At 39.3% G+C, this 18,413-nt stretch overlaps 1 protein-coding gene across 1 annotated transcript in view; it reads right to left on the bottom strand.

The window, feature by feature from the left end:
• The window catches only part of FOCAD (focadhesin), a 122,207-nt gene that overhangs the window by 64,899 nt on the left and 38,895 nt on the right, over positions 1 to 18,413 (bottom strand). Inside the window, exons 13-15 of the mRNA XM_084504906.1 lie at positions 2,077 to 2,181; positions 1,530 to 1,631; positions 265 to 395 (exon numbers count right to left, since the gene is read on the bottom strand). Of these exons, the coding sequence (XP_084361032.1) occupies positions 265 to 395; positions 1,530 to 1,631; positions 2,077 to 2,181 (338 nt within the window). The remainder of the gene's footprint in view (positions 1 to 264; positions 396 to 1,529; positions 1,632 to 2,076; positions 2,182 to 18,413) is intronic.

The following is an 18,413-nucleotide window of genomic DNA, read 5'->3' as shown; positions in this document are numbered from 1 at the left end:
GGACACTTGTTTTGTTTCAGGATGACATTTACTGTTAATTTTAAAATTATTTATATGTTTTTTCAGTTACTTATTATAAAATCCAAAACTTACTAGCTACCGTGATTTTCAATGACTGAGTCAGTATCTCACCCAGCTAGAAAAATATTATCCATAATTAATATAACAAACTAGCTAGAATTAATTAGGCACCTTCTCCAAAAAAAACTTGTTTTTCCTTTCAAAGACAGATAACAAAGATTAATAACTAATTCTTCTACTTACCTCTGCCTACAGATATCTCTTATGCAGGCTGCTTTAGCAATCAGCTTTTCCCACTGAGCATCTTTGTCAACAGCCAAAGAAGGCACATCAGATGTTGCCAAGAACTTCTGTAATTCTGGGTAAATTCGATCCTAGAAAAAAATTAATTTTAAAATCATTATCGCACCTTCTAAACTTGATGGCAAGATTTTTGATTGGTGTCCTGGTTTCAGTTAGAACAGAATTAATTTTCTTCCTAGTAACTGGTGGAATGCTGTGTTTTGGCTTAGGATGAGAAGAGTGCTGATAACACCCCGATGTTTTAATTGTTGCAGAGCAGTGCTTATACCAAGCCAAGGACATCTCAGCCTTTTGCTCTGTCCTGCCAACAGGCAGGCTGGGGGTGCAGTAAGAGCTGGGAGGGAACAGACCCAGGACAGGTGACCCAAACTAGCCAAAGGGGTATTCCATACCATCTGACGTCATGCTAAACAATATATAGGGGTGGCTAGCCGGGGGGAGGGGGCAGGACTGCTCGGGGTTAGGCTGGGCATCGGTCAGCGGGTGGTGAGCAATTGCATTGTGCATCACTTGTTTGTACATATTATTATTAGCAGTACTATTATCATCATTGTATTATTATTATTATTATTATTATTATTATTATTATTATTATTTTCCTGTCTTATTAAACTGTCTTTATCTCAACTCACGGGCTTCACTTTCCATTTTTCTCCCCCGTCCCAGAGAGGGAGGGGGGAGGGTGAGCGAACAGCTGCGTGGTGTTTAGCTGCTGGCCGGGTTAAACCACGACAATTGGTAGCACTTTTACATGACTTTTAATTCCTTTTAATTATTGCATATCATAATTTCCTTTTCTTCGCCATTGAAGTCTAATGCTGCCATGAGATCTGACTGGCCTTTACAGACCAAATCTCTATTGCTACTTCATACACAGGCAAGCAAGCTATTGCCTTTTTATTAAGGTCTTGTTCCAACTGCATGTGATGCAAAACAGAAAGCTATTTCTCAAGGAAAAAAAAAAAAGGTTTTCCACTCTGAGACCCACTGAAATGAAAAGCAGATTTCCTGAATGATATACTATTGAAATTTTTCACTGAAACATAATCAATAAAGGCACCACTTCCACCATTTACTTTATAGTGCTGATAATGACACATTAGTGTAAGCTATGCATCAAAATGAATTCCCTTCCCTGGTTAGAGGTATTAAATTTACAATTTACAGTTACACGTGTCTTAGTAATGTTACAAGAATTTCCTAACCTGTCTTTCCCATAAAGCGGTCATCATCCGCAAAGTAACAGCTCGAAGCTTCGGTGTGCTACCCAGCGTGTGTATGGTACGTAGAATCTGAGCTACGCAAACCTGAAAGAGATTATTTTTAACCAGAGGTCACTTATTTTTTTTATGTCCAAGGACAAGGACAAATTTACAAATTGTTAGAACCAAGTATAGGTATACTTATGTAACTGTCCAACCACAATGTCAGAAAGAAGCTGGAAGTTGTTTTCCAGAGGAGAAAAATAAACAAACAAACAAAAAAACCCTCAGCGTGCAATGAAACCAAGAGCACATTTTTAGGGTATTTCAAAATAATAATGATATACTACAGACAATAAAACACATACATTTCACCATTTAACACAAATATCATGCCCTATCCAAAATTTTAGAAAGTTATGCTGAGGCTTACAAATCAATTATTTTAACCAAACTGAGGATTTCTCAGTCTAAATAACTCATTCCTTTGTAAATAGATGACTGGCTTATTGATACAGTTCTTATTTTCCTAACAATTTTTCATTCTGACCTTGTGTACACCCAGTGCAGGCAACGTATACAATATATCCCTGTAAAGTGCAGGCTCCAAAGGTCTTCCCAATTTAAATATCAGAACTGGGATCAGATTTGGGACCTAAAATAAAACAAAAGCAGAAAACAACCTCAAAACTAGGTTTTTGATATTGTGTCTTACATACACAACATAGATTTTGTGAGTACATACTAGAAACTCCTATATTTTCACATTACTTTTTCTGCCAACAGAAAAACGAAAGGAAAACTTCAAAGTTGGTAATTTTATTGGTCTTTCAAGTTATTTCTTCTTAATATGTTATCATCTTGGAAGCACCTTGATATGCATGTTCAGCTGTAACGACTGCAGTAGGCAAGAATACTGACAACTGGCCCTCTGTGGCAAGAAAATCAGGTAAAAACGAATGCAAGTATGAATTCGGTATGTTCATCAACAGATCCTAGAGGATATTTTTAAAGGCTCTCATAATCAGCAGGTATTAATTGGCCTCATTTTGGAGATTAGTAATATCCATAAGCTCTAACTCGTTAATCACTGACATAAATCCTCTTCACGTGTCATTTTTTAAAGAAATCCTTTAATGACTGGACAGTATTATTTAAAACATACCACATCACAACCAAATGCAAATGCTGCAGGTTTTGTTACCATGTATATTGTGGTGACACCAATGGTCTCCTTCTGAAGTGTAATGATTCTTCAAACATACCAGTCTATTAAGAATTCCTTCCATGTGGGGAATTAAAATACAGAGTAAGATTCAGCTACTTAAAATTGCATATTTACAGCTATTCATATGTCCTCCACTCCTTGAACATAAGAGCATTAATAGCAAGAAGTTCAACATTTCCTCTCCAATTTCCATAATACAGTCATTTTTACTTGAGACTTCCTTAACAGGCATACTGAAAGGAACCTTAAGTGAAAATGGTATACTAACAAGCATAATAGATCACTGAAGAAATTATTTCAAGTGACTTCTGTCATTACAAAGGAATTCTGATGATGCTACTATCATAACCCTCAAACATATCATAATTCAATGTAATTTACTCCATTTTCCTAATATATGGTAGAAGATTGTCACAGAGCTTTCCCTGAAGTGAAAAGTGGCTTTTTTTTAACCCTTTTAATTTATACCTGTTTTCTGTACTTTCAGACCTGCACAAAAAATTCCACAAGCCTTGTGGTTATGTTTGTTTGCTTTGTTTTCCATGTGAAGATTCTAATGTAAAATTAAATCTACTCATGATGGGCTTGTTTTTTTTCCCCCACTTGATTCCATGGATGCTTAAAAGCAATTACACAGCACTTATTCACACTCTGACTCTATACAATAGTAACGATTTTCACTTAATCACATCAGTTAAACTTCCACAGATAAAACTTGTATCAAAACATAATGTCATTCTCAAAAGCACAAAAGCCAAGTAGGAAATTTGATATTTAGCAATAACAAACACACACAGTTATTTTTAATTCTTTCAGCTTTCATAACTTTTCCTTAAATGATAAACGATGTATAGAGTTCTCCATTTCACTTTTGTTGTTTACCTCTGGAGTGGGGCTTACTAATTCCAAGCCTTTCCTCTAGAGTGGGGCTTATTTATTCCAAGCCTTACTTTCCCCTGTAACTTTAAGTACCGTAACTTTAGAAAATTCAGGAAGTCCAAAGCAGGAGAATAAATGTGTATGAAACACCACACGTACAGGGCTGAACTGAAAGACTGAGCAACTGCCAAATCCAGTCTTTAAGGGACCGGATCCCATTTTCAATCCAGTCTATAATTCAGTGATCTTAAATCTCATTTTTTTTCCTGGCGAAACTGCCCCTATATGTATATAAGTCGTTTATACATATTGTAGGTCAAAACAAACAAACAAACAAACAAACAAATCACATTAATGGAAAATTCCACTACAGCATTTTCTCAACATGCATTTTTACACAAGCAGATATTTTCGGAAGATAAAACTTTTCACTGTACAAAGGTTCATCTCAGTCCATGGAAGTCACTAAACTTCTGATAGAGCAAGAATAATAAACTGAAATCCAAGAGCTCAGGGACTTTGCATCCTTCCATCTGCAATTATTAATTCTGAAGTACAGACCAAAAAAATGCCATTTGTCCTTCAAGACAGCACTATTTTTATAATTGAGCAATTCAAATCTGTACTTCCAGAAATGTAAAAGTTTTGTTCTGGAATCTATAGTTAATTCATAAGAAATTAACTACAATACATTATTTATTCAAGTTTTACAAGTACCACTTGGCATTTCTAAATAAAATGAATTCCTTTATTTACCCCAAGATCTCCTGACATTTTTGACTAAGGGACTAGCCTGTCCCCCCCATTTCCCAAGGTTGTTGTTTACCTTTTGTAGAAGCAGCCATCACCTGCCTAGACAGGGGAGTGGCTCTACTGTTAAGTTTTCAAAGCAAAAAGTCAATAGAGGTAGCTGAGAATTTACGGTAGTATTCATTTTCTGCAAACTTCCATACCCAGGAGCATTTTCAGTAAAAGCTTAACGGTGCCTTGCTTTTTCTCCCATTTATTCCAAACTGAAAGCATCCTCATAGGTAGTACCTGTCTCCCCTCACCCGACCCTGCTTTTCTTTCAGACCTCTTTTGGACTGAAGGCAAGCGGGGCAGTTTTACAGCTTTTTGAAGAAATTAGATTTTTGAGGTTTGTATCTTTCACATAAAAACAATGTCTGAAAAAGAGCAAAATAGAAATAAGGTAGCAGCAGAGATACAGATGAGGGCAGAATTTGTTGAGCTAAAACTGAATTATTATTTGTGCTTTATATGCAAAGAGACAACATTCAGTTCTCCAATTATAGACATATAATGACTAGTTTTCTAAATAAAAGCTGTAGGAGCAAGTGTTCTTCCTTTAAAAGGATTAAAGATTCTTATACACAGGAAATGTAAATTACAAATGGGTTAATTAAACTTTCGTCTTAAACATGAAAAGACCTGATAGATTTATGGAAACAGCAGACCAAAACCCAATGTATTTCAAAATACATCAATTAATTTTAGGAATTTCAGACATAATTAAGTGGAAATTACTTGTTTACTTGCCCCTGCATATCTTCTAGTACATATCAATATACAATGTGGTGGTGATAGAGAATAGCATATCTGAATTTGCAGAGCTATAAGTGACAAATTTCGCTTTTCATCTGAAGCATCTCTCTGGACTTGTATTTAGTAATTTTTTTTTGGTTTTGCTTCCTCTGCCTGAAACCTAGATCTATAATAAACATTACTATTACTTTATAGTGAGAGGTCAAACAGATGGGCCACAAGAAACACTGTCACCCACAACATGTGGTTTTATATCTTAATTCTTCAGTAGTCTGTCCCAACATGAACATTCCCAACCAGACTTCTTAACCAATATTCTCCTTGGATGACCTAATAACCTTGTCTCAGCAGCCTCAATAGCCTAAGACAGTTGTAGACAGAGATAAATTTACTTCTACACTTCCATTAACAGTATAAAGTAACACCATCTTCATGACAATTCAAGACAGCGGATGAGATAGGTATTATTCCTTCTGATAATGTGACTTTACATCTGATTTTCACCAGAACAGCTGCCAACTCTTTGCAAGTTGCTCTGAAATCAGTCTGCTTTTCTCAAAAAACTAACTCATTCAGAATAGAGTAATACACAAAAGGGTGAAGGTAAAACAAGAAGTGACATACTTCTAAGCATAACATACATCCCTGTGAAGCAACATAACTTATGGTTCTTTGATGTTCTCTTATTTTTTCTCATATGACAACAAATCTAAACCTCACACTGCTTTCAGACCTAACACATGGGTATACACCACAGAATTCAAAGGAGTGACTCCTTGCAAAATCCATCTCATAGCATCACCTTGGAATAAGGTTTTAATGTAACCTGTAGAAGAGAACTGAGGACTTAGTCTTTACCTCCTCCAAAATTCTCGAAACTACTTTTTTTTTTTTTCTCTGTTTATAGCAAGTCTGTTTTCTTTTCGTTCTGTAGTGTTCTCAGCATAGCTCAGCTGCTGTTTCAGACACAGTTAGCAGCTGGGATTCTTCTCCCCCAGTCTCTGGTGGCTACCCTGAATTTATGCTCCTACCATGTGCCTTAATCAGAATATTCCTCCTAGCTTAAATGTCTTTGAAATGCCTTGTCATACTTTCAAGACTGTCATGTCATAATGTTTTATTAATCCTCCATCAAATTAAGTATTTTTTGTTATTACAATGTTCTTTGAAGTACAACAGCAAGTGGGAGAAGTAAGTAGCTCCAAGCCCATCTGCAAATGACAGGATTTAATTAAATTTAATTAATTAATTCTAGGCCTACTCAAAATCCAATAACAACATCTGTGTTGACATTGAAAAATAGAAAATAAAAACTTCTTTCAAAACATGAAATTTAATTCATTGATTTCTCTTCCCACTTCCAAACCAATGATTTGTTTAGCCTAACCTATGCACAACACTGTTGTGTTCTGCACTTGACCCATGCCAAAAGGATAAAAGCAATGCCTAAAAGACAAGGATGTTCATTACTACACAGGAAGATAATTAAAACTGATTAAATTAAATAGAACACAAAGTAAGACCTGAGAATCAAAGACTTAACATCTTCAAATCAAGAGCATGTTTTGGCTCTGTCAAATTTTAGGAAACGGAAGTTTTGCAGAGAAACCAAATAATAAAAGAAGAATAAAACAAACAAACAAAAAAACTTGAGGGTAGGAACTCTGGTAGATGTAAGTAGGTTTATTTTTGGGCACCTGTTGTAACTTGAGTGTTAAGAAAAAAATAAATCAACCACTGGTTTACTGTTATCTGTATCTTATAAGTAATCTGAGGTAAAATCTTGGTGATAAACGTACAATGGTCATTCCGTATCTCCGGGTGGAACACTAACATTAACGATTATAAGCCCAGAAGTCATCAGTTAGATCACTGTATGCTCTTTCACTGAGATAGATAGTCTTCCATACAACTGCACAATGTGTTAACAGGGAAGAAAAGTCTTCTATTAACATTATCCAAAACATCTGGCATGCAGCAGCATGCCTGGAATACACTCAACTCTGAGGATAAGAGGGTTTTGTTACTTCTTCAAACCATACCCATCCCTGATTAATGCTGTCATTGGTTTGTGGTGGTGCACAGAAAAGCTGTATCAGTAAGAGAGATGTCAGATGGGTCTTCATAATGCTCAACTTTCTTACCTAAGCTACTTCCTATGGATCTCTCCCATCTTCTGCTGACTGACAGGGTCTTACACTACTCCATTGGGTCTTAAGCTAGCTTTCTAATCAATAGACTATTTTCTGCACTTTTTTTTCCATTGCAGCAGCAATGGACTACGCAAATGACAATCAGACTGAATGACATGCAAAATAAATGACATTCAAAAGAAACATTATTATTAATTTTTAGTTATAAAAGCATTCAAATCCTTTAAAATCAGTATGACCAGGCCTACCTTTCCTCAGCTGTGAGGGCAAATTCATTCCAAGTCCTGTGTTCACATTAACTTTCTAGTTACGAAGTTTATTCTACCCTAAGTTCAACACACCAAATTCTCAAGGAATTATTAAGCACTTGCAACTATAAGGACAGTTAATTATTTCCTTAAAGGGATTGTCCTTTAAATGTACCTGTTTGGAAATTTACATTCAAGCTACAAGATCAGGAGAAAAACAAAATGTTCCTGGCCAGCAAACTGCTCCTCTCTCACTCAGGTAATGCACAAATAATACTGGGACTAATCTCTGTATTATATCTATGCTAAATCAAAGGCTTAACACTCCAAAAAGTCGGCATCAGCTCAGCACATAGAAAGCAGCTCCAAAGGTGGAGAGGCACACTGCCCAGCAGAAGTGCCTCCTCCATCCCACACTCTCCTGGAATATGTGGACATAAGTAAGGTCAAGCCTCTCATTATCAATCTGACAAAAGGTTTCAAAACTCTGGATTTTGTTATTAGCAATGATTTGCACCTCAAAAATTATGTGCAGGTATGCCAACAGCCCTTTACTTGACTCGTATCAAGTTAGATTAAACAAGTAAGATTAAACATTTGGCCGCACCTCGAGTACTGTGTTCAGTTTTGGGCCCCTTGCTACAAGAAGGACATCGAGGTGCTTGAGCGGGTGCAGAGAAGGGCGACGAAGCTGGTGAGGGGCCTGGAGAACAAGTCCTACGAGGAGCGGCTGAGGGAGCTGGGCTTGTTCAGCCTGGAGAAGAGGAGGCTCAGGGGCGACCTTATCGCTCTCTATAGGTACCTCAAGGGAGGCTGTAGCGAGGTGGGGGTTGGCCTGTTCTCCCACGTGCCTGGTGACAGGACGAGGGGGAATGGGCTTAAGTTGTGTCAGGGGAGTTTTAGGTTGGATATTAGGAAGAACTTCTTTACCGAAAGGGTTGTGAGGCACTGGAACAGGCTGCCCAGGGAAGTGGTGGAGTCACCATCCCTGGAGGTCTTCAAAAGACGTTTAGATGTAGAGCTTAGGGATATGGTTTAGTGGGGACTGTTAGCGTTAGGTCAGAGGTTGGACTTGATGATCTTGAGGTCTCTTCCAACCTAGAAATTCTGTGATTCTATGTCAGACAAAATGTTCCTATTTATTAACGGGACTTTTTTTTTTTTTTTTTTTTTTTTTTTTTTTTTAAGCTACAGGACAATTTTTCATCTTCAGAAACACAAGCTATGGGAGGCCAGTTGGGAAGGACGATGATTCTTCTCTTCTGTTCACATTTCCTTACACCTTATGGAAGGGAAATTGTTTCTTGTGCCAAAACAAAATAAAAACAATAAAATAAACAAAGTAAAAGACTGAAAATAGTAAATGCTGTGACCAAAAGGAACAACTCATTTCAAACAATGTAATACAAATACGTATTAGTAATGCTGTCCCCATGTTGACTACTAAATGTAGGGTATCACTTTACTTGATTTAGGCCACACACTCTTTGCTTGAATATCTATTTCGGATGTTTCTTTTGGGTCAATTTTAACATTAAGAGATCACTCCAGTCCCCTTCCCCACCTCAAAGAGCCAACCAAAAATACACAAAATGTCACAGAATCACAGAATGGCTGAGGCTGGAAGGGACCTCTAAAGATCTTCTGGTCCAACCCCCCTGCTGAGCAGGATCACCTAGAGCACATTGTGCAGGATGGCATCCAGGCAGGTTTTGAATATCTCCAGAGGAGACTCCACAGCCTCTCTGGGCAACCTGTGCCAGTGCTCTGCCACCCTCTAAGTAAAGAAGTGCCCCCTCATAATTCAGCCAGAACCTCCTGTGCTTCAGTTTGTGCCTGTTGCCTCTTGTCACCAAGCACCACTGAAAAGGGTCCGCCACTGCAATGTGTTCCTGGTTTTACTTCTAGGAAACACAGGGCTGAACTTTGGAGATGAGATAGGAATAACCTTGTTTTTCAATTAGGCAAGAGATAGTGAAACAGTTTTTCAGTGGTTCCAGTGACCAGGTTTTCAACAGTGTTCAGCACTCTGGCACTTCTTGCTCCACTGAGCAAAACAAAAATATTGAACAGTACACACATCTGAGAACTGGTTCCTTCACTTCAGTGCACAACTGTAAATAAAATTCTGTTTATAAAGGCTGCAAAATAAACTGATCTCAAAAAACTCAAGCACTTTTTAAGAGAACATAAGCAAGGTTTTCAAAAATTACACATACTCCATTATGATCTTAACCAATAAACTTCAACCACAAAGAAACTGTCCAAAAGATCAGACTACAATAAGATCATTCCCCAACAGCTACTCCCAAAGTTCACATAATGAGATGTGGAACAACACCATCAGGCACGACTTGAGCAAGCCAAATCTATTTCAACAGATTCTTAAACCCGGTCTCCTGAATAAAAAAGTATTTTGCCTTTTTCTTCCACTCTCACTCCTAAAGATCATGAAATAATGCATCTTTGGATGTAGTTCTCTGAAGTATTCATTCCAGCCGTTGAAAAACTGTAAAAGAATGGATGTCCTCTAGAGCCTCATAATCCTCTAATAATGGTAATAGATCTCTTGCTACTATTCACCAATGACCTCTCAGTCAGACGATTTAATTTCTTCTCCTGCAGCATGGCTGGTTTCACACAGAGTGTAATAACAGTTTTTGCACAACAAGAAAATTCATCCGATTAGAAGGACTATATTAAGTCTTTAATGAACAGCATGTGTCAGTGCAGCTTCTGCAGTCATTTGATTTAAGGCAGCCTAAAAGCTCACACAGTACTCTTCATACATCAGCCTTTTAAAAAGATTTCTGGACTTTCTTGGACAATGTTTCAGATCATTACTCCAAAATGCATCAGCTAAAAATGGATCTAATATAATTGCTCATCACAGAACACGAGGTTTTCAAGCTTTTATTAAGTGGTGAAGGACATAACACACTGTACATACACTGAAGTCCTCTGGAAAGGACTTAATGCAAAGGATAAGGGAAAAAATAATAAACAAATCTAGAAAAATGCCTGCCAAACCAGTTATACTAATTATTTTTAAACCTAGCACAGCTTTTGAAATGCTCCATTAATTTATCCCAGCGACTATGGGCTCTTCATAAGAACAATATTCTGTGTGGCAATGGAGATCTTGTTTGTGAACCTGACTTGTAGAGCTGTAGTAAATGTGAAAAGTATATAAAGGGTAACGTTCTAGAAGTGCATTTCCTGTTTCTGACCCTGTTTTCTCTGGAAACACAATTCTTCAACTCAGATTTTGCATTGCAGTCACTTGTAGCCTTTCTATTCAGTATTCACAACTATCAGCACTAATTGTCTGAACCACAAAATAACAGTACTTCACCAGCAGCATGCCTTAGCAATTTCACATACTCTGCTGTAGTACAGGAGGTAGTCCATGGTTTGTCTGCATAGCTCACACTTTCTCATTTTGCCCTGTGGACATTTTATTTACCTTTTGCAATACTAAACTGTGAGGTCTGTCAGCCCAAGTTTACTTTCTTGACTTTTTCTTTTAACCGACTATCAAAGTAATCAGTTATTCCTCCCATATGTGAGTTCCACTGCTTTTTCCCCCAAATAATTTAACTCCAAGAGAAAGCCAAGCCCTAGATAATTGTTCCTGCCTTAGAGAGAGCACTGCACCTACAATAAACAACGTGATAACCTTTCATTGCACTGCTGTACTGCACTGTAATCTCTGTGGAGCCATTAAGTAGACTCAGAACTAAAATAACTTGTCAGAGGCATGACAAGTGCCAGGAGATCCCAAGTTCAACTAAGCTAGGCAGTAAGTCCCAGTCTTAAAAGCATTAAGATCTTTCAGAATAAAGAATATTATTTAGTAGGCAGTAACGCATTAGATAGTGCTAACAGTGGAATATGCAAGTCTCCTTGGCTGTAGTAAGGACTGAGAAGGGAAACATCAACCCAAACACACTATTCTTCGCACTCCGAATTTCCAAAACATTACCCATCCAAACAGCAGCTATAATACTAATTATACTGATTGCTTTATGTGATACTATTAAGAAGACATCTGAATACTTTGCATATTTTGCAGCAAAGTATTTTAAAATCCAGAGTAATTTAAAAGACTAAAACTTCACCATTTGTAGTCCCTATTAGCAAGTTAAATACTCCCCAGTTAGAGGTGATCAACAGTTTTGGGCTTGTGTTTTGCATTTTAAACAACAATTTCTAATTCACATGGAGTTCTACTGATCATTAGGGAAACAAAAAAATATGATGCAATTGTAAGGGAAAGCTGAAACTGTATCTGGGCAGAAGCTGTTTTTCCCAATGAAGGACTTTCTTACCAGAATGAAAGGCTTCTTAGTTCTGATGTAGACAGACAGCCATCATTAGCTCAAGAGGCTGTATTCATCAATCAATCTTATTTATTGTATTGGTGCACAAAAACTTAGCCTTAAATCAGCAGAACATGACAAAGTAAATAAATTCACTAACATCTTGCTATACAACAACTTTTAATCCTGTTCCCTATATCTGTCAAAAGCTTCTGCAGCTCTGCTGACTTGCATTTGCATTTGTCTCAAACTGTTAATTTACAGTCAGTTGTGCTATCCTGTATTGCTGCAGTGAAATTCAGAGCAGAATCATTCCCAACAGCCGCAGCTCAGGCCATGCTGCCCAGGTGTCATATTACTTCTGTCATGTTTTTTCAGCAGGTTAGTGTTTCTTTTAATCACTGTCAAATTACACTCTGAACAACTACATCAAATTGTTAATAACCAAAGCATTATGCCTTTACTCTTTCAGTGTCTTCAGTAGGTTACTGACTCATCACAGAACTTGAAGACCTACTGCAGCAAGCCAAGTTTGAGATGGCGTGAAGACAAGAACAGGAAAACCGAAGTAAAAAGCCTGAGCTACCTTGATGGTCTTCACATAGTCAGCCAGTCACAAGAAGAAAACTGGCTTACGAACAGCACTTAGGATCAGAAACGAAGAAAAGTTTCTCAGAATAGGATAGACATATGTCTACTGCAGGTGTTCGAACATGCAGCCAGACTTGCCCACCCTTCTGCTTGACAATAATCAACTCATTTACCAGGCCCAGAGCCTGTATTCCTGCTTATAGAGTATTTAGCAGACATGGCAAAACAGCCACAGTTGGGGTGTGCTGCTCATACTAGTTCTGAATGATTACAGAAAGAGATTTGCAAGAAGAAACTACATTAAAGATGAGACACAGGTTGCTCTCCACAAGCACTGCGGTGCTTTTACAAGTGCAATTCACTTTGCCTGCTCCTGCCCCTTGAATAAAACTACATGCTTCCGAATGAAAGCATGGAAATGAAGTTCTAAAAACTACCTTGCTAAAAAAGTTATGCCAATAAAGCACCAATAAGCTACCTTACGCTTTGCATTCTCTCCCCCCAAAAAGAGTCTCATGCAGTTACAAAAGAATATGCATCTGATACAGTGATTTCTGACTGCTGCCTTAGGATCACACTGCCATGGTCATACCTCAATTTTTCATTACCTGCAAGTTTTACAGTCTTCACCTTGGCATTGATTAGCTTCACCTCTTTCCCATCAAACACGTTTTTAAGCAGCATGTAAGAAATTGAAGTGTCATCTTCCAGCAATACAATCTTATTCCTAACCTGCTTGCTCATTAAAAGATTCCTTTCATTTTTCCTGGAGGTGAGACATGAGAAATTGTATCCTTTTATTCTGCCACATTTCCAACTTGCACTTAAACAATATTGTCAATATTTCATGCACCACAAGCTTGTAACCAGCACAGTAAGCTACCTTTTAATAAGGGCTAAGATAGCATAAGATAAGGCAGGCCACAACTAATGTTGGTCAAATAAGTCTTAACTGGCAATGTCCCTGAAGTCCATTATACCTCACGTAACCCAAAACGCCAGGCCTCTGAAGACTACACTCATATGTGAAACACTCGTAACAGAAACCTGTTAGCAATGCCTGGAATGGATGAGGGAAGATCAGTGGATATGGTCTTCCTGGACTTCAGTATGGCACACCTCCTTGGACACTACCCTCTGTAAGATCCCCACAGTCAGGTTGTTGGTGTATGGGCTGGATGAGCAGTGAGGTGGATCGAAAACTTCAGAGGCTGGTGATCAGGAGAATCAAATCGAGCTGGGAGGTCAGTACCTAGCATTGTACCCCAGGGCTCAATACTGGGTCCAGTCCCGTTCAACATCTTAACAGACTGGATGATGGGTCTGAGTGCACCTGCAGCAAGTCTGCAGGTGACACAAAACAGAGAGGAGTGGCTGATGCACCAGAGGGTTGTGCTGCCATCCAGAGGAACATGGGCAAGCTGGAGAAGGGGTCTGACAGGAACCTCACGGAGTTCAACAAGAAGAGTAAAGTCCTGCACCTGAGGAGAAACCCAAGGCACCAGGACATGCTGGGGGCCAGCCAGGTGCAAAGCAGCTCTGCAGAAAAGGACCCTGGAGTCCTGGTGGACACCAAGTTCAGCATGAACCAGCACAGCACCCCCACCACAGAGATACCTAATGGTATTTTTGGCTACATCAGGCAAAGTATGGCCAGCAGGTCAAGAGAGGTGATCCTTGCCCTCTACTGAGCACTGGTGAGGCCACACCTGAAGGATTGTGTCCAGTACAGTACTGGAGACCCCAGCACAAGAGAGACCTAGACATACTGGAAAGAGTCCAACGTGATTAAGGGAAGACCTCTTTTATGAGGAGTGGCTGAGAGGAGTGACAAAAACTGAAACACAGGAGATTCTATCTAAATATCAAGAAGCATTTTTCACTGCGAAGCAGACTGAGCACCAGCAGATGTTACCGAGAGAGGTTGTGGAGTCTCTATCCTTTGACATATTCAAAAGACATCTGGACATAGCCCTGAGCTTACTCCTTTAAGTGCCTGTGCTTGAGCAGAGGAGTTGGACCAGACGACCTGCATTGGTCCATTCCAACCTCAACCATTCTACAATTCTGTAATGCAGAAAACGTTTTTTTAGGAACTCTTAGTGCTTATTTCTTCCTACCACAGACCGAGCACTTACAATCCAGTATGTTTTACTAACAACACGCAGCACTGATATTTTTGTTTAAACAGAGTGGCAAAAAAAGCTGTGACAAATGAAAAGGAAACCAAGCATTCCCTGGAGCAGCAAAACCATCTTCAAATGGCCTCTTGCCACAGCTGAGAAAATCTTTTGCTCTAAGAATAGTGCTGTGCAAGCATGCAGGCAAGTCAGATTTTTTTTTTCCAGACACTTTTTAGTTATCCTCTGTTTTACGTTGTTTAGCCAAGCTCTGGAAAAAAGAGGTACAAAGCTACAACAGAATAGAAGGATTTTAAATCCATAGCTTTAGATAAAGAATTAATTTATGGGCAAGAAAATAGCAATCTTTATAAGAAAATAAGAAAAGATGGTGAAACAGACAAAGAAAGAATGGAAGAAATATCCACAAAAGAGATAACTACTTCATTTTGTGTATTTCTGCCAGGTGCTTAGCTATGAGGAGTCATTTCTAACTTGCAGTATCTCATCATTTCCACTGAATCCAGATCTGTAACATCCCATAGCAGCTCTTCCACACGTGATTCAAGGAGTATACCAAGGACACTGAACAAATATTTCAGAAGAAACAGTCTGGGAACTAGGTCCCGTTCTTATTTTGAATTGTAAATTCAAAATTGTAAAATGTGTAACCTTGCAGGTGGTTCTTAAAAAGTCAAATAAATATCAACATTGAGATTCAAGATTTGTATAAACACTATTATTTTGACTCTGTAATCAACTATACATACACAAAAATGAAATGCTACGTTACTAACATTAGCTTAATAGCAGCAGCATGCACAGGACAAAACAGGAACTACAAAATACAATAAAATGAACAAAGTTCAACACTTCTCTAATTAATTCACATACAACAGGCATTAATATACTCCAACAGTAAATTGACCAGAGACCTTCTTCAGTCTAATTGATGGCTACTTGTTGTTTGAAGTGTGCAACAGCTGTGTTACAGACACTTAAGTTGGTTGCACTTTTCAGTTCAGTTTGCAATTTTCTCTTCACTATTATAGCTGTTGCCAACATGCTACATCCATTGTTTTCTTCCAGACCAAAAAGAAAAGTCAGTGCTATTGAGAGAGGGAGTTAGGAGAATCTTATCAAGTAGAGACAGAGCATTGACGGTATTAAATTAGGATGCTACTTAGTGTCTTTGCTAACTATGGTGCATTGTGCAAATTAACTAAAGCAAGAAGCTTGGGCCCCTTACCAAGGTCAATCTCCTAGTAAGAGTGTGAGCCTATCTTAAGAAACTGGCAGAAAGTGGTCCTGCAGATGGACAAGAGCGAAGGAACAACTGAGTCTGCACAGAGACAAGAGGTCAACTAGCGGTGACGAGGAAGAGTCATCAATCTTCGTCCCCACGACCTCCAGACGACCACCACCAGGATACACTGCGCAAGCACGGATGGGAGGAGTTTATGGAAATGATACCTTGGAACTAATTTTAATATGAAGTGGGGACAGGTTATGCATATATATAGGTGTATTGTGAAACTTCATGCATATGTAACTCTTCACTGCATATAACCAAGGCAAGTTGCCACGTCAGGTGCGCACGACTTTGGTGGAACTACCCCCTGTGCTGCCCAGCACTGAATAAACACACCTACTGTACAATCTGACTGATCGTGGATTCTGCTTTCTGCGAATCACTATAGCTACAGACACCACAATCAAACACACTTTTAATGACACTTAAACATTCCTTTTTAAATTTCTCCCTCCAAATGATGAAGTCTACTTCATCAAGCTGTAGTGAGAAACGCCATGAGTTAAATATATTTGGAGGTCACCCACTTCTTGGAAACCTAACTACACTGTAGAACAATGCATCCAAAAGCTTTTTGTTACTTTAGTTAAGATGTAAATAATATAATTTCCTTTCCCCCTAATAATGATCTTACAGTTTGAGTAAACGAACACATTCTACACATTCTTCCATGCCTACATAATGCTCACAGTCCTGATGAGTAGTTACACAGCAGAAGTCCACCACTTTTTCCAGACTAAGAAACAGAATTTTTAATCTGTTACTACGTGTCTAAACAGAAGTCAGAATCACTTCTGTCTTGGTTACAGCTTGTATAGAGTTCATTTTCCTCCTAGTAGGTGGTATGGTGCTGTGTTTTGGGTTTAGGATGAGAATAATGCTGATAACACATAGATGTTTTAGTTGCTGCAGAGCAGTGCTCACACAGAGCCAAGGCCTTTCCAGCAACTCGTGCTGCCCTGCCAGCGAGGAGGCTGGGGGTGCTCCAGGAGCTGGGGGGCACAGCTGGCCCAGCCTGGCCAGAGGGGTGTCCCACACTGTATAACGTCATGCTGAACAATAAACTGGGGTGGCTGGCCAGAGGGTGGGGGGTGGGTGAGGCTGCGTGGGGACAGGCTGGGCATCAGTCAGCAGGTGGTGAGCAATACCACTGGGCATCACTTGCTTGGTATATTCTTTTACTATTTTCATTATTATCTTTCCCTTCCTCTCTGTCCTATTAAACTGTCTTTATCTCAACCCACAAGCTTTTACCTTTCCTCCCTTCCCCCCTGCAATTCTCTTCCCAATCCCACTGGGTAGGGGGTGGGGGGAATACTGAGAGAATGCCTGGGTTAAACCACAATATTCTCACATATAATCCAATAAATAAATAAATAAACCTGTGTTGAAAAGAATGAGGTTAGAGATCATTTAGGCAAACTTGACATCCAGTAAGGCCATGTGCCCTGAGGGGATGCACCCACAAGTAGTGAAGGAGCTGGCTAACATCATTGCTGGGACACTCAACCGTCTTTGAAAGGTCATGACAGTCCGGAGAGATGCCAGAGGACTGGAAGAATATGAATGTCACCCTAGTCTTCAATAAGGGGCAAGAAGAAGGACCCAAGGAACTAAAGGGCAGCCAGACTCACTCAGTCCCTGGAACTTGGAGTCCATCTTTCATGGGAGTATCGCCATGGGGGTCAACAATCCCCATGGTTGGTGATAACATTAGGCTAGTGAGGCCATAAAGAACGTGAGTTAGAGGGAACAAAGAAGGGTGATTCAGGAGGCACAGTGTTGTCTCAAACTGTTTTCTCCAACCGTTAAGACGTGTAAGTGGCTAAATACTTGCTGTTGCCAAGCAAAGTTGTTAACCAATGAATAGCTACTGGGAAAGTATCGCTTGTAGAGCTAACAGTGTAAGAAGGGAGGCTGTCCTCAATACAGTAGTTGAAGTTATTGCTCCTTAAAGAAATCCTGGTGTCCGAGTGGTCATTACGCCACAATCTTTAAGCATGTGGAAGACAAGAAGGTGATCAGGAGTAGCCACCATAGATTCACCAAAGGGAAATCATACTTAACATGATTGTCTTCTATGATGGGACAACTGGACTGGATAGCTGAGGGTAAAGTAATGGATGTTGTCTACCCAGACTTCAGCAAGGCTTTTGACACTCTCCTATGATATCCCCCCCCTAGGCAAGCTCAGAAAGCAGCATGCTGGATGAGTAGACCATGAGGTGGCCTGAGAACTGCCTGTATGTCAGGTCTCAGAGGGTTCTGATCAGAGGCACAGGGGCTAGTTTAAGGCCTGTAGATAGCAGGGTGCCCTACGGGTCAATACTAGGTCCAGAAATGTAAGTAGAGAGACATGGAGCAAGTCCAGTAAAGGGCTATGTTGTGGTGTAACCCAGCAGGCAGCTCAGCAACACAGCCATTTGCTCACCACCCCACACACCAGTGGGATGGGGGAAAGAATCATGAGGAAAAAAAAAAGTAAAATC

Source organism: Aythya ferina (assembly GCF_964211825.1).
Source record: "Aythya ferina genome assembly, chromosome: Z".
Taxonomy (NCBI): Eukaryota; Metazoa; Chordata; class Aves; order Anseriformes; family Anatidae; genus Aythya; species Aythya ferina.
This window is presented reverse-complemented; position numbering and strand designations above follow the sequence as displayed.